General features: G+C 52.1%; 6 protein-coding genes across 6 annotated transcripts; 3 read left to right on the top strand and 3 right to left on the bottom strand.

Annotated features, from left to right (window-relative positions):
• Nucleotides 1-82: 82 nt before the first annotated feature.
• Nucleotides 83-1402, top strand: COCMIDRAFT_80504 (uncharacterized protein; the record flags this gene model as incomplete). Its single annotated transcript, XM_007684423.1, has 1 exon — nucleotides 83-1402. The coding sequence occupies one exon, from the start codon at nucleotides 83-85 to the stop codon at nucleotides 1400-1402; it is 1320 nt and encodes a 439-aa protein (XP_007682613.1).
• Nucleotides 1403-1760: 358 nt separating this feature from the next.
• COCMIDRAFT_21678 (uncharacterized protein) lies at nucleotides 1761-4109 on the top strand (the record flags this gene model as incomplete). Its single annotated transcript, XM_007684335.1, has 3 exons — nucleotides 1761-2168; nucleotides 2218-3481; nucleotides 3553-4109. 3 exons carry the CDS (start codon nucleotides 1761-1763, stop codon nucleotides 4107-4109), a joined length of 2229 nt encoding a protein of 742 aa, XP_007682525.1.
• A 702-nt stretch (nucleotides 4110-4811) lies between these two features.
• Nucleotides 4812-5684, bottom strand: COCMIDRAFT_21677 (benzoquinone reductase; the record flags this gene model as incomplete). The annotated part of the gene is made up of 4 exons (XM_007684334.1): nucleotides 4812-4972; nucleotides 5035-5375; nucleotides 5479-5534; nucleotides 5628-5684. The coding sequence occupies 4 exons, from the start codon at nucleotides 5682-5684 to the stop codon at nucleotides 4812-4814; spliced, it is 615 nt and encodes a 204-aa protein (XP_007682524.1).
• Nucleotides 5685-6979: 1295 nt separating this feature from the next.
• COCMIDRAFT_80740 (uncharacterized protein) lies at nucleotides 6980-8478 on the bottom strand (the record flags this gene model as incomplete). Its single annotated transcript, XM_007684422.1, has 2 exons — nucleotides 6980-8143; nucleotides 8197-8478. 2 exons carry the CDS (start codon nucleotides 8476-8478, stop codon nucleotides 6980-6982), a joined length of 1446 nt encoding a protein of 481 aa, XP_007682612.1.
• A 2550-nt stretch (nucleotides 8479-11028) lies between these two features.
• On the bottom strand, nucleotides 11029-12701 carry COCMIDRAFT_80846 (uncharacterized protein; the record flags this gene model as incomplete). The annotated part of the gene is made up of 2 exons (XM_007684421.1): nucleotides 11029-12533; nucleotides 12590-12701. The coding sequence occupies 2 exons, from the start codon at nucleotides 12699-12701 to the stop codon at nucleotides 11029-11031; spliced, it is 1617 nt and encodes a 538-aa protein (XP_007682611.1).
• Nucleotides 12702-13013: 312 nt separating this feature from the next.
• Nucleotides 13014-15371, top strand: COCMIDRAFT_31852 (uncharacterized protein; the record flags this gene model as incomplete). The annotated part of the gene is made up of 1 exon (XM_007684367.1): nucleotides 13014-15371. The coding sequence occupies one exon, from the start codon at nucleotides 13014-13016 to the stop codon at nucleotides 15369-15371; it is 2358 nt and encodes a 785-aa protein (XP_007682557.1).
• Between the last annotated feature and the right edge of the window lie 17 nt (nucleotides 15372-15388).

The raw sequence follows: 15388 nt of genomic DNA, 5'->3' as shown, positions 1-15388 counted from the left end.
TCGCGCGTATCACATGGACTGAGTAACTGCAATATTATCATGGCTATACGACTGTATCAATTACATCTGGTCGACCTCAACCATGATTGACGAACTGCTGGTTCACATCTCTGCCCCAACTACGCGACAAAGCGACCAACTCTACCAGTCTTTGGCCGATGCCTATCTTACATTTGAGGCAGATTTATCCCATCGGGGAAGTTCCCGACATATTGATGTTGCGAATCAATCTGCCCCGCCCAGGCTAAATGATGTTACGGCTCTAGATCAAGGGAGTTCATTCCAAGGCATCGCAGACACTTCCAACTTATCTATAAGCAAAGATTCCTACGGTAGCTTCCCGTCACATTTATCTTTGGATGGACTCAAGAACCATGAGAATACTACTGTTCGGTCCGATGGTCGTCTAGTCAAAGATGATTCACCGCTCACGTCCGGTCGACTTGCTCAATCAGAGCATGCACGCCATGATGGGAAATACCGAAGGAACCTCAGGTCGAGCTCCATCAAGGGAAACCCGCTAGCGGAAAAGGCTCCAGGTACTCCAGGCGATGTCGACCTGGGCTTTGTTGAGGACACGCAGCCGGCTACTGGAGTTCTCCAAAGTCAATTACAGGACAGCTATCTGAAGGGCTATGACGATACATCTGCAAGTGGTACGGATGAAGAACGAATTCAAGATAGCACTATTGAGGCGTTAGTCACAACAACACCTAATACGAAAGAAGGCTTTCCAGAACGGCGACGAAGTATGCGCTTAAAAGCGGCGAGTATCGTATCAGAGACGCCCATGCCTACTGCGAAGCTGTCTGCAAAACCCAATGCTACTGCAACATCCCAGAGGCCTGTCAGTCTAGACGATGCTTTGAATCCATCGTCGCCAGCATCATGGCATACGACCTGTGAGGAAAAAGACCCTGAAGATAGTAGCCAAATCGCTCCACCTATAGATTTCTCCAAGCTTGAGATCGACGTCTATCCACCAGAACCTAAGATATCAACAGAGCGACCGGGCACTCTGCCTTCTCAAATCACTCCACAACTAGCAGCACTCAAGCAGCAAAATCCAAAGCGTTTCAAGCCAATCAGGATAGTGAAGAAGCCGAAACCCGATGATCGTGGATATTGGTCAGTCAGCTGTTCGCACTGGAGCGCGCAGCTTCAGCAGGCATTTTGGAACGACCTGTGTGAGCAAGTCACGAGTGGGAAACTCGGCTGGGGCGTGATGCTGTACCGAGAAGGTCGCACTTCTCGCTCATTGGGCCAAGTGAAGCTGTATTGCTGGGGAGAGATAGTAGAGCATACATGGTTGGTCTTGTGGCTGTGTTCTAAAGGGAAAGTATCGAGCTCGGGACTGGAATGGATTGACGCTGATGGAAATCCGGCGTTTTTAATGTCCTGATTAGTTGCATAAATAGTGTTGAGAGTGCTAGGGTATTATTAGATAGGTTGGACGGCGATCAGTTTAGTCACATGCACGCGCTCATGTCGCGCAGGCAATCAAAACCACTCTACAGCTAAACAATTCCCCCCACATTGTTTAGTGCTATCTGCAATCATCATACTATGCATTAGGCCAGCTGTCATTGCTTTTGGACATAATTAATTGTCCATGCATGGCCATGATTGGTATTTCCACAAGTGAAACACGGACGCCAAGCAACAGGGTCGCTGGCACGCCCTACACTCTCGGACACGATTCTTTTGCGCAATCTTGGCCTCTCGCATAGCCATGTATTATTGCTCTTGAAGAAACAATCATGGCTACACGGTCGCAAGATGACTTGCACAGGATCGCAAGCTCAGACGCGGGTACCGACGAACGCACGCTTTACGACCACAGCTCCGACGACGAGGGCTACGATGGCAGGCCATCGGGTGAACTATCCCACAACGACCACGATATACTAGACTCGGAAGATGAGCGCGAAAAGCTCCTCACACAAAACCAGGAGAGGACAGGCTTCTTGGGTCGTAAAGGCTCAGGTGTCAAGGTTGGGAAATGGGCCAAGGAGAAGGCGAAAGCGCGCAGGCATGGCAGCAAGGAAGAGTCCAGCGCTCTCATGTATGACATGGAAGAGGGGACCGGGGCCTCGAGCACGAGCTTTATACCGAGAAATTCAGAGAGCGACGAACGACGGTTGCTCGCGAATGAATCGCAGCGAAGGGTGAGTTGGGCACCCCTGTATGCGCCCTGAAAACTAACAGTTGGTGTAGGCACAGAGAAAGGGCATATACCGTCGGATAGGCATATACGTAGCCATAATTGTTCTTTTCGTCGTCCTCCTAGCAACCGCATACAACCTCTCTACCCCACAAGATGTCAAAGACGCTGCCGCCCTGGTATCGAATGGTACTTCGCTATTTGCGCCTACCACAATCCTCATATCTCTCGACGGCTTTCGCGCCGACTTTCTATACCGCAATCTTACGCCCACACTGAATCAGTTTGTACGAGAGGGCATATCGCCCAAGTACATGCTGCCTAGTTTCCCTAGTGTGACCTTTCCGAACCATTACACGCTCGCGACTGGGTTGTATCCTGAAGCGCATGGAATTGTATCCAACACATTCTGGGACCCGGAACTTGAGGAGGAATTCTACTACACACATCCTGCGCAAAGCCTGCAGCCGCACTGGTGGGGAGGTGAACCCCTTTGGGTAACGGCAGAAAGGCAGAATGTCCGGGCAGCAGTGCACATGTGGCCAGGTTCCGAAGCCAACATTTTGGATCAGAAAATTGCATATGTTGATAAATACAACGGTTCGGAAATTCTATCAAAGAAAGTAGATCGTATCATGGGTTTACTTGATCTGCCCGGCCCCAAGGATGTCGGTGCGACTGCGCTTACACCTCGACCCCAGCTCATTGCTGCTTACGTTCCCGACGTAGATGGCGATGGTCATACATATGGTCCCAACAGCACGGAGATCCGGGAAACCATCACACGAGCTGATACCATGATGGGTGAAATTTTTAAAGGCCTCCAGGAGCGAAATCTCACAAACATTGTCAACGTGGTAGTAGTGTCTGACCACGGCATGGCAACAACCGATGCCACTCGTCTTATTCAACTGGAAGACCTTGTCGACCCTGCAGAGTTATCGCATACAGACGGTTGGCCTCTCTATGGTCTTCGCCCTAAAGACCCGTCTGCTCTCCATCGCATATACAACCAGATCAAAAATCGTACTGCCGACAATCCCAATATTGAGGTCTATCTCCGCGATGAGAACATGCCAGAGCGATATCATTTCAGCAAGAATAAACGCATAGCTCCGCTCTGGCTAGTACCCAAGACAGGTTGGGCAATCGTTACGAAAGACCAGTGGAACGTTGAAAAAGGCCAAAAGAATCATGAAGTCTATCATCCTCGAGGTCTCCACGGCTACGACCACGAGCACCCACTTATGCGTGCCATTTTCATAGCCAGAGGCCCAGCCTTCCCGCATGAACCCAATAGCCGGATGGAACCATTCCGTAAGTTGACCATCGAACGTGAGACTTTGCAAGTAGGAAAAAAACACATCCACTAACCCCCCACCCAACAGAAAACATCGAACTCTACAACATAATCTGTGACTCCATCAACCTTCAACCCGCCCCCAACAACGGCACCCTGCGCCTCCCCCTCAAAGCAACCGGTCTCCACAGCGACAACAACGATTCCGCAAACGGATCCGAAAACGAAACCCCAGAGGACCCCGTATCCTCGTACACCCTCTCCCCCTCCTCTTCCCCTTCTTCCTCGCGCCCACACCCCCTCCCCTCCACAAACCTCGCCGCCATGCCCTCATCCTCCTTGCTCGACCCCCTCTCAAGCATCGCCTCCTCCGCATCCGGTCTCGACACGGGCGCTACACTGGAAAACGAAGCCCCGCCTACTCGACCTACACCTCCTAGTACGACTACCAGTGCTACTGGAGGTTCAGCCGAGAAAGGAAAAGAGGGTGAGGGTAAAGGAGAAGAGGAAAAGGAAAAGGAGAGTTGGTGGGAGTGGTTGACGCATAAGGCGGATGGGATTGAGGAGTGGGTGGATCAGTTTATCCAGGATCATGTTAAGGGAGGGAAGGGGGGTGGGGATGGGAAGGATGGAAAGGCGGAGTAGATTTAGGGTTTTTTTTTACTTTGATTCCTCTTGCTTCTCATCCCAACTTTTTTTCTCTCTCTCTCTCTCTTTCCCTTTTTGAATAGGAAAGGGGGAGGGAGAGAGTGGGAGATTTTTGGTTTCATAAGATTTAGACTGGCGTTTTTTTCCCTTTCCTTTTCTTTCCTGGAGTAAAAGGATGGGGAATATCATAAGTAGGATGAATATCTTTTTTGGCTCCTTTTTTTTCGGGTAGCTTTCTCTTTTTGAGACTTTTTCTTTTTCTTTTCTTTTTTTTTGCTACTTCATGTATACCCAAATCCAGATCCAAATTACATAGATGCAGTAGAGAATTTGGAAATTGAATTGAATTGGGGGGGGGGGGACAAATACGTTTTGCCAATTAACACATAAAAGACTATCTGTCGTTAAAGAAGAAGAACAAGAAGAACAAGAAGAATTATTAGATCGTAAAAGGTATCATTCATTTCATTTATATAAATTTAGAAGGTAAGGGGTTTATCAGAAGATCTACATGATATCGCACTTTGAGGGCAGTCCGCAAGGACCCTCCTTGTCCTTTTCAGTCTTTTGCTGAGGTTGTGATGAAGATGCAGCAGCAGGGGTATTGGAAGTCTTGTCCGCTGGCGCAGGTGTAGTACCATTAGTCGTAGCGGTCGTAGTTTCTACCGCCTTCTTTTCGCCCGTAGTACCATCATCTAGTCACTGATGAGCCTTGGCAACGGCCTCGTAGAAGGCCTTGCCTTGGGCAGTGGCAACCCTGAGCTCGAGCTCAGAGGGCTGGCGGGAACCATCACCGCCGGCAAAGGTACCAGCGCCCCAGGCGGAGCCACCGTGAACCTCGCTCAGGTTGGCAAGGTCGGCTGGGAAAATGTTAGTTTTTTTTATTTGCGCAATTGAGTAAGAATGTGTCTATAAAACTTACCGAATGTGGTCTTGTAGCCCAATGGCACGTAGATGAAGCCGTGGTGGGTGAGGGTGCTCATGGCAGCCAAGCAGGTGCTCTCCTGGCCACCACCCTGGGTACCGGTGGAGACGAAGAGACCAGCGTACTTGCCCCAGAAGCTTCCCTGCTGCCATTGCTTGCCAGTCTTGTCCCAGAAAGCCTTGAACTGGGCGGGGAAGTTTCCGTAACGGGTAGGGATACCGAAGAGGATACCGTCGAACTCCTCGAGGACAGAGGGGTCATCAAGGACGGGGACGTCGGCAGCCTTGGGGCCGGCGTACATCTTCTCGAGGACTTCCTGGGGAAGGGTCTCGGCAACCCTGTAATGTTGTTAGACCATGTTGTAAGGAGTAGAGCGTGGGAGGGTTGCAATTGAGGGGGTGCTAGGATGTGGAATGTTGTGGAATGTCGGAAGATACATACTGGAAGAGCTTGGCGTCACCACCAGCCTCCTGGATACCCTTCAACTCAGCATCGGCCTGAAATTGCAGTTAGTGACGTTGTTCTCTTTAATTGGTACCAACAGGGTGATGCTCTACGGCAGCTTGCATGCCGCGATAGTGTCAACATACCAGCTTCTTGATGTGGCCATACATGGAGTAGTAGACAATTGCAATCTTGGGCGCCATCTTGAATAGCTAGGGGTATCAAACAGTGTAGAGAGAAGAGTTAGAACAGAGGAATTGGGATAGAGCTGCAGATGAAGCTCGAGGAGAGGGGTATGCCTTGCATCTTATACCTGTTCGCCCAGACAACATGCGCCAGCACGCAAAACATGGCAGCATACCCGCTAACCCTCATATCCGATCCCCATCTCTTCCTACATGACATGATGCAAGCTAGATGTACCCACGTTGGTCCAATCGCCGCACCTGTACCCCCGTCGACAGAGCCAAACTTTGCCGTTATCAGACCAGCCGATTCCACAGAGCATTGCAAACGCGCAGCAACGCCCCTCCATACCTATCCCAGACGGGTATAGCGCGCTCCCACTTTTATCCCCGGCGCAGTAGCGTCATGGATCCATTTTTCTTCTGCCTGAATTCTCGATTACATGACTGCTTGGTAAGGATTTGAAAGTCTGTCAACATCGCCCAGGTCTCCATCCGACCACCGCCCCCTCCAAAAAAAAGCCCCCAATGCACCGCTGCGACCGGATCTCCGGCAGGAAATGGCCCGAGACACTGCGGATATATTCCGAACATTGGTCATCAGCAATGGCCGTTATATTATCGCTGTTGGTGGTGCTGCGGCGTTGCATACACACCGATGGATAACAGTGGTTATGCTAAGAATGGGCTAGAGGAGAGCTTACTGTTGGCTGTGTAAGCACGGAGGGGCACCCCGTACCTTGGGCTTTTCCGTCTTGAGACAAGCAGCTTGGAAGGCCGCAATTGCGGGGGCTGATGATCGCCAAGGCGGGAGGGGGAAAAAGCGTGCGGTGAAGATTCTGATAAGGCTGTCTGTCAGGCCTTTTTTCTTTTAAAATTTTCCAACGACACGTCGTCATGGCTTTTTTTATAGTTGTGGAAACTTTTCCGCAAGATGCGATGCAACATGCACATATTCAAAGAGAAGTTGGAACCAAGAAGTGCATACGTAGAAACTCTGTTCATTGCAGTACAAATGGTATCCGGTTATGAACGCTACAACGCTAACAAGTGAAAAACAGAACTGCCGACGCTCAAATGCACATTCCCTGAAAACCGCTTTTTTTGAAGACATAAATCCATGCCTTTGTAGTCAATATTTTTCAAACCCTTGGAAATGCATGAATCGAATATGGCTGCCTCAGCCTGGTATCTCTTGGCTCCAGGCCTGCCGCTCATGCATATGATCGTTATGTCGTAAAACAAGTTGAAGTAATGGTATACAGAAGAAGGGAAGACGATCGCTGTTTTTTTTTTGGTCAAATGATCCACATTCAAGTCTGAATGGAATGAAGCCTCCTGTGGACACCAGCCAGGAAATCGGCCTCGTGAATGCGCTGGAACTGCGCCTCCTCCTCTTTTCCGTACAGGCCGGTGCTTCCGTAAGGTCCTTTTCCGCTGAACTCGACGTTCTGCGGCCAGTATCCCTCGGACGAAATTTGTGCCAAGGAAAAGTCGCCATGCACCGCCTGAAAGCCTGGCTCGAAGATGCAGTCCGCGAAGAACAGCTCAATATAGAGCTCGCGAGGGATGGCGCTTTCGGCGCGGAGCCGGATGAAGCGGCGCGCTTGCTCCAGTAGCTTCTGCAGGGCGTCGGTAGCCTCGTGGGTAGAGCGACCATGCTCATGCTCGCACAAATGCAGGGCACGAACTTGCAAGTCACCCGCAAACTTGGCGTCCTCATTGGAGAAGAGGTGGGAGCACACAGATGGGAGGGAGATGGACAGGGTCTCCAACTTTGGGCAGTTGCGGAAGGTATCGCAGAGATGCTCACTGTCGCTTGGGGAACCAGGATGTGGGTGCCAGAAGCCATCCTGGGAGCGCGGGCTGTGCTCCAGAACACGAAGTGTCTGGCGAGAAGCCTTGACAATTGCCATAACACCATCAATGGTGATGGACGAATTGCAGGTCAGGTGGAACTCCTCGAGCTGAGTGGCAGTGCGAGCAATGGCGAACAGGTCATTGTCGGTGATGGGCATGAAGGATGTGTCGCCGAAAATCTTCAAGCGGCGCAGTTGGCTGAAGTTGACCGACTGGAGTGGCTCTAGGTCGACGAGGTTGTCCTTGTCGGCTGCTTGCTGCGATGTGGGATCGACACACTGCAGCTCCAGAGACTGGAGTGACTTGCCACTACCCGTCAACATGGCTCGCCAGGCCTTGGCATCCACGTGCCTAATGGTAGTCCACGGAATGGAAAGGGAAGTAAGGTTAACACAGTTCCTCAAGCAATCGAAAATAAGGCGGTCGGTCTCGGCGGTGTAGAAGCCATGGACCCACATGCGCTTGATCTTGGAAGCAACTTGGGGGTAGTCGTTGCAAATCTTGATTGTGCGCTTGAGGGAGGCGAATGGATCACGGTACACCGCCGTACCGGTTGGACGGTCAATGAGCTCGTAAAGCGGGTAGCTTTCTCGCCTATTGGAGAGCTCAGCCCATCGCTAGATACCGTTAGTATGGTAAGGACTAGGCGAATGCTTGGGATGTTGCTTACCTCTCCACCCTTCCAGCGGCGAATGTAGACATCCTTGATTGAGTGCTCCAAAGCCCACTCATGCCATCTCCAGCAGACGGAACGGAGTGTGGCAGTGGCATCCCACTTGAGAAGCTCTGGGGGAACGGGGCCCCTCACATAGCGCTGGAGCTTGGCCCTCTCTAGTGGGAGCGGCGCTTGCTGAAGTCCAAACGTATAGGTTGGGCCTTCGCGGACATTGGCCTTGGTAACCTCGAGGAGGATCTGGGAAAGGATTTCGTACGGGAACTGGTTGATGTTCATTGAATGTGCAGCAAAGGTAGGGTGGGTCGATGTCGATGTCGGTGTGACACAGTGTGTGTATGTGTATGTGTGTGGGTAGTGTAGTATAAGTGTGTGTGTGGCTGTTGGTGAGTAGGTGGAGAGGCGTAGGTTGGGTTGATATACAAAGCGAGAGAGGAGGCAGCCTGTGAGTCTTATAGTCGCCACCAGTGACGAGCGAACAGAGATTTATTGCAACAATTAACACCAGGCACCGTGGTACGGAGTTAGTCCAAGGCGAAGACTTCCCCAGCTTTGTGCAGCCGCGCCAAACAAGCCGGACGGTGGGCCGAGACGGCTACAAGCCAAGCAGGAGTGAATGGTTCCACAGCACAGGCGCAGGCATAAGTAGACGCAGGCGCAGGCGCACCAATCAGAGGCGGTGCAGAGCAGTTTGGAGGCTCGGTTCTCTTTACGTCAGAGGGGCTTGGCGCGTCGGAAGGGCTGGGGCGGCGATTCGACGCTCAAATTTGGCTTCACGTGGGCCAGGCCTTTGCGTTTCGATTACCCCCAGGAAATTCAATCCGCAGGCCACCTGACCACGCATGACACATCAAAATCCTCGGACGAGCACCCTCGTGCCTGCCTCCAGCCTGCGACTTGCGACCTGCATTGCTCACCACGCCAGCCATCTGTTGCCGATGCATGCCGCTCCTCCTTGGTGGTCAGATTCGACACCATTCATCCTCCCTCTCACCACCTCCTCCAAGCCTGTGGCGTCCTTGTCCGCCTCGCCATCTCCTGCATCTCCGCCTGGCTACCACGTCAAAAACACCATCGTCATGATTGCTTCACACCCCATCCACACCGTATTTCCATCCCCGTGTCAAGACTGGCCTGTTCAATAAATGCACAGATGTCCACAATTTCTTAGCCTCGTCCATTTCCTCGTCTCCTGACGATGCCACGCCTCGTGCACCCCCTTAAACCTCCTGTTTGCAGAATCTTCACGATGCATGGACACTCTCTTCCATTGACACGTATACGTCCCCTCGCTTGCATCACTTCAAGTCTAGCCTCGTCGCCCTGGTGCTCGACCTGGGTTGATTTGGCAATTTCTTACGTCTTCAAAACTTCCCCGCCATGCACCTTCTCCACAGCCATGAATGAATTACACCCCTTACGGGAACTACTTTAGCTCACCACTGGAACCGACGACACTCACCCGTACTCTCAAAAAAACAATCACAAGTGTAGTATACGCCGCTCTAACACCCACTGCACTTACTACATGGACGCCTCGATGTAATCCTGAGCACGTCAGGGTCGAGGGTAATTACGCCAACGCGCATAGCAGACCGGTCACTGCATTTGCCTGTGCCTCTTGACAACATCAACCATCATCCCCCCAGCACGGTCAATTCATTCTCCTAGTTTCTATGAGCTAAGGATTGACGCTACCCCGCAAAACATCTCGGCCCCCGAGCAGTACCGAGTCTGGGACTGTCCTACTTGGGGCCACCAGACCCGCGACCTAGCCGCGGCAGGAACATTCGGCTTTCCAATCACTTCTTGGATTTTTACCTTTTTTTTCTTAGCACGGCCTTGTTCTGTTCATCTGTTTAGCGCATATTTAGTATTATACCCTGAGAGTCACCAGGGCTGTACAACTCAGCTGACCCCGTCTTCTGAGCCCAGAGCCGCAACACCACCGAGAGGATCGTGCCTTTCCGCTTTTGTCTCCGGCGTCGATACTGTCAAAGCTGACGACGGTGCTTGTTTCAGCGGGTGGATCCCGCCTCATGTGCTGGATGCAGATGCCGTATCCGTGCTGGTAGGCTTGTTGGTCGGTGCGGGAGGGCCAGCTGCACCACACAATGGTCAGGCGTGTCAATCTAACCCAACTACGAGTCCGCGTAATCAATGCAGTCTGCAGTCGCCCTTGGAGAGACGGTCCTGGTCTTTGCACCACTATAGGACTGTGTTAACTTTAGCCTGTCAAGTCTTCCGGTGCTCTAGAGTATTTGAACCACCCGAGCCAACCTCCTGTAATGATTTGGCACCATCCACCACGCAGCAGGGCTGACGACACACATCCACTGGATGGTGCAATGCGAATTGTGCCCCACCATACAAAGGGGTCTCTTTTGTGATGGAAGCTTTCTTTTAGGTAATTGTCCCGTGCTAATGGTAAGATGGAAAGTCCAGCACCACAGTACCATGGTGCTCCCCGGCTCTAGGCATGACGGGAATTCCGTCCACTAGTAACACTGTGCGAGGTGACGGTGCAACACGAGATGGCACCCGGCAAAACCATTGGTGATTGTGAAATACCGCATACCCATAGCTTTGACTACTGTCCTTATTTCCGACTGTACCGGTGTGAAACGACATGCGTGCATCATTTCTCGGAAAAGCAACACGTCACTGAGCAATAAAAAAGTCGCAAGAATCAATCACTATTTGGGTATCTTATCCATCTTGAGAAAAAAAATCAAACAAGCATTGCTTGTACTACCAGCCCCACCTTCTTCTTCTCCTTGTTCTTCTTTCCTCTTCTCTCAATCTAGCCCATGCTGTGCCTAGCCCGACTTACCGTCTCCGCATGGCGTTACTCTCAACATTGTTTGCGTGCGCGAGCAGATATTTGCAGCACGTCAGCGTGTATTTGCACGCCTTTGTCCATCCCTCATCCTTGTTGAGCGCCAGCTTGATACTCTGATCATGGATCCGATCCTTACGTATCTCGTACGGCATCTTGACGCCCCCGCCACCACCACTGCCGGGAGCCCCTATGCCACTAGCATTTGGAGGAGCTTGGTTTTCAACGAATTCGCCCAGCTGCCTGAGACATTCGAGGAATGCCACCATGGCTGCGTCGAACTTGCGGTGCAGGAAACCGAAGTTGATGGGGAAATCCCCCGACGAGTATAGTTCTAGGCGCTGTTTGGATATCTGTGGCGATGAAGCGGTGGTCGCTGTAGATGCATGCTGGTGTCTTGTAGTTGACTCGGCGACCGACGCCCCTCCTTTGGCTTCTATGCGTGTAATAGTTGATGTAGAGCCCATGGGACAGAGTTCGTAGCCGTCGAATTTGTAGCCTAGACGCTCTGCTAGAGTAGCGAGGAGCAGACAGGTCTGACCCCATGCGGCGTTGATTTCAGGCCAGTCGACATACGGGTTTGGTAAGCGTCCGAGGCGCAGACCGTTGATGGTGGCAAAGTGGTTGTCGTGCGTGATGTTGAAGGAATCATTGTAGACGCTTCTTCTCTGCAGCTGGTTCAGCACCTGTGCATCGTGAGCGTATCTTGTGGCTAAGGCGTCGCGCTCATTTTGGAACTCGGTCAAGGTCGTGTTGAAAGCGTTTCTGCTCTTCCAGAACTCGTTCTCTTCTTGATCCAGTATCCGCGCCTCTGCTTCCAAGGCAGCAATCTGATTATCTAGTTCTGCCTTTTCGGCCTCGAGGTTCTCAAGCTGAGTAATGGCGGTGCTCTCGGCCTTCTTGGCTGCTTTGAGCGCTGCTTCGGCGGCTTTGACTTCTTCAGCGCTGGGCACATCGGTATTGGCGCGGCGGAGGAAGTCTACGTATGCGTCACGCTCCCGGGTTGCTACGCCAAGTCGTTTTTGTAACCCATCTATAAGGATCTCGGTGCACTCTACGCATATCGGGTGGTCGACATCAGAGCGCGCAGATAGGATCTCGAACATGCGATTTGTCGTCTCAAGTCCGTCTGCTAGACTCGCACCTCCTGCCGTGCCCAGACCATTCTTCGCACCTTTCCGCTTTGTTTTATCGTTGCCATCAGCCTTTGCATCCTCTGTTTGTGTCTTGCCGTTGGCACTTTGGACTGGTTCTGTAGAGGGTGGGTTGATCATCGACTCGGACATGTATATGTCGATAAACGACATGGCGGGATTCTGAGGGCCATTTGGGCTTCGTGATTGCGGTGCGCCTTGGATGTTGCGTCTGTATGTAGGTGTCTTTGCATCTTTGATCGCATCTTGGTAGGTCTTGAGATGTTCTGGTGGGTTTGGAGGACGCGACTGGCGATTTGGCGAGATCTTCGGGGCCTGCAGCTGACCTGAAACCACAGAATCTATACAGCAATCAATATAAGAACCGGGCCTAGAAAGAACCCAGGGATGGCTGTACCTGTCAACAGCTTGAAGGCAGCCGGGTTGAGCTGGTCAATAGAAGCATCGATGTCTATGGGTGTCCGGCACTTCTGACAGGCCAAGCCGGCTGGTTTTGTGTCGTTCGGCATAATGTCATGAGAGGTGGGCCTTCATGCTGTTATGAAGGTGAGCTATTAAGGCGCTGTGGGAGGTGGTGGATGACGATGCGGCGGTTGGTGGTTGGAGATCACCTGCAGGTGGGTGGGGCTCCCCCGGCCGCCGCTAAGGCATGCTGGCGTCGACGCGTCTCAGCCATTGTCAGCTTTCGCGTCGGGCCAATTAGTGCTTCGTCGCAAACCGTCGCAAACAACCCCCGCCCTTCGCCAACCCACCATCTCTATCGCCCTTGATCGAGGCCGCCACTCCTTTCCCACATATTTCAAAGCGCGCGGTCATACACCATGGAACCACCGGCGAAGCGCATGCGCATATGGCAGTCTGTCGAAGTGGACGAGGAGAACGCCGAGTATATCAAGGCGAAGCAGAAACAACAACAGAAATTCAAGGGCCGACTCGAATCGATATTCGAGAAATATGGAAACATGCACGAGTCAATGAGCGACGAGATTGACATGGCAACTAACAGAGTAGTGGTGGATAGAGGGCATTTGCGGAGACTGAAGCGCCAGGTCGGTCGGAAGGAGACTATGTTGTTGGACACTCTTGGTTTGGCCGTGGGGAAGGAATCGAGAAATGAGGGTGAAGAGGAGGATGACGAGGATTCGGAGGATTCGGAAGATGAATTGGCACCTACGCAGCCGGTGAAGTCAAAAGAAACAGAGCCTGGACTGGACGGACAACAAACAAGCATACCAGACGCGCAGTCCCTACGCAGCGATAACATTCCGTCAGTTCCACAACATTCAAATACCCCAGCGACTTCAACACCGCAATTCAACACAATGCAATCCCCCAATACGCCGAATCCAAATCCGACCCCGAACCTCCTACCGCTTGTTCAGTTTCCACAAACTCCTGCCGGACAGCAGGCGCAAGCTACATTCTATATGACTTTGACACAGGGAATTGGTGAAGTCATCCAAAAAGCTATGGCTCAATCCGGTCTCCTGCCGCCCAACTTTTCTACTCCGTTCGCAAGCGCTGCTCCACCACCAACTACGCCAATGATCACCACAGACGATAAGATCGCACCCGCTACGGACCCAAAATGGTTCTTCCCACCTCTCTCTGCTGTACCAAGACAGGACCCAGTAGCTCAATCCAGCCCTCTTGCTGCTCACGTAGCAGCTCCTGCGGCTGGGCAAGCCGATCAGCCAGTCGTTACTTCGTTACCACGTGAGCATGAAGGAGGGCTATTAGCAGAATCGACCCCTATGGTCGAAGAGGCTACTCTCTCAATTTCTCACGCAAGGTTACAGGAGAGCTCACCCACTGCACATCGCCGAACCAGTCCGCGCGTTGAGATCCAAAGACGCCGAATTCGTGCTACTAGAAAATATCATTTCACACCAGAAGACGACGCATATATAAGTAGAAGAAAAATGGTGGATCACTCATCATGGGTTGCTATCAAGGAAAGCCAGGCGAAATGGAAAGACTGGCCCGCAAGTGCAATCAGCAGGCGGTGGGCTTTGATTAAGGATCAAAACCTGCATCTGCAAACACCAGTTGTAGCCTGCTCGATTAACGACGTTCATGACACTGAAACTGAACTAGTTGAGCAAGTAGAGGCTCCTGTAATGCAGTCTCACCATCTGCCAACTCCCAGCTCATCCGAGCACGAAGACGGCCACATGGAAGCCACCGAACCAACACAAGCTTTCAAGGGATTTCCCTCGAGCGCATATTATGATGACGACGAACGTGAACTATTGTCTCTTGCTGGTTCGGATGCAGAAGGAGAAGAAGAGGAAGAGAGAGAACAAGAAGGAGAAGGAGAAGGAGAAGACCATGAAATCCCCTGCGACGAACAAATGCCAGACTCCCTATCAGAAGACAGCATAATACCCTCTATAGAAACGCCAACCATGATCGACGAAGACGACTTACAACGAGACCTACTCGAAAGCCTAGCCATGCACGACGCCACCATCACACCCCCACCCCAACCATCAATACAGATAAAACCCGAACCAACATCCCCATCCACACTCACCACACAGCCAGAACCCGCACTCACTCGACGCTCCGAAACAATCCCAGATACCCCCACGGCCAACGATGATACCAACGACTCCACACCTCACCAACCACCTACAACCACAACCACAACTACAGCCCCGCCTCTAACCTGCCAAATCTGCAACCGCACCTTCAAAAACCCCCAAACCCTCACCCGCCACCTCTCCAACCCCAGAAACACTCACACACACCCCGCCCCACCTCCACTCCGTAAACGCAGCATATCCATCGACCTCATATCCTCCTCCATCACCACCACTGCTCTCAAAAACAACAACGACGAGGATGACGATCTCCTCTCCCCAACAACCCCCCGCATCAAACGCGAATCCAGCACCTCCGACTCCCCAAGCTTCTTCGTCTCTGTGTTTCAAACGCCCAGAGTGGGGGAGGGGAAGAGGAGGAGGAGGAAAAGTAGTGGTTGTGGGACGTCTGGAATGTTGTCTGTGGAGAGGAGTGAGAGGAGGGCGCAGGTGAAGCAGGTGAAGCAGTGGTGGAAGGGGACGCCGGTTGTGTCTGGGAAGGGAGGAAGGAGGAGTTTGGGGGGGTTGGTGAGTGGGAGGAAGAGGGGGTGGGTTGAGGAGAGTGAGGAGGAGAGGGATGAGCTTTGTTTTTGAAGAGAAGTAAGGGGAGG

The sequence above is a fragment of the Bipolaris oryzae genome (assembly GCF_000523455.1).
Source record: "Bipolaris oryzae ATCC 44560 unplaced genomic scaffold scaffold_2, whole genome shotgun sequence".
NCBI lineage: Eukaryota > Fungi > Ascomycota > Dothideomycetes > Pleosporales > Pleosporaceae > Bipolaris > Bipolaris oryzae.
This window is presented reverse-complemented; position numbering and strand designations above follow the sequence as displayed.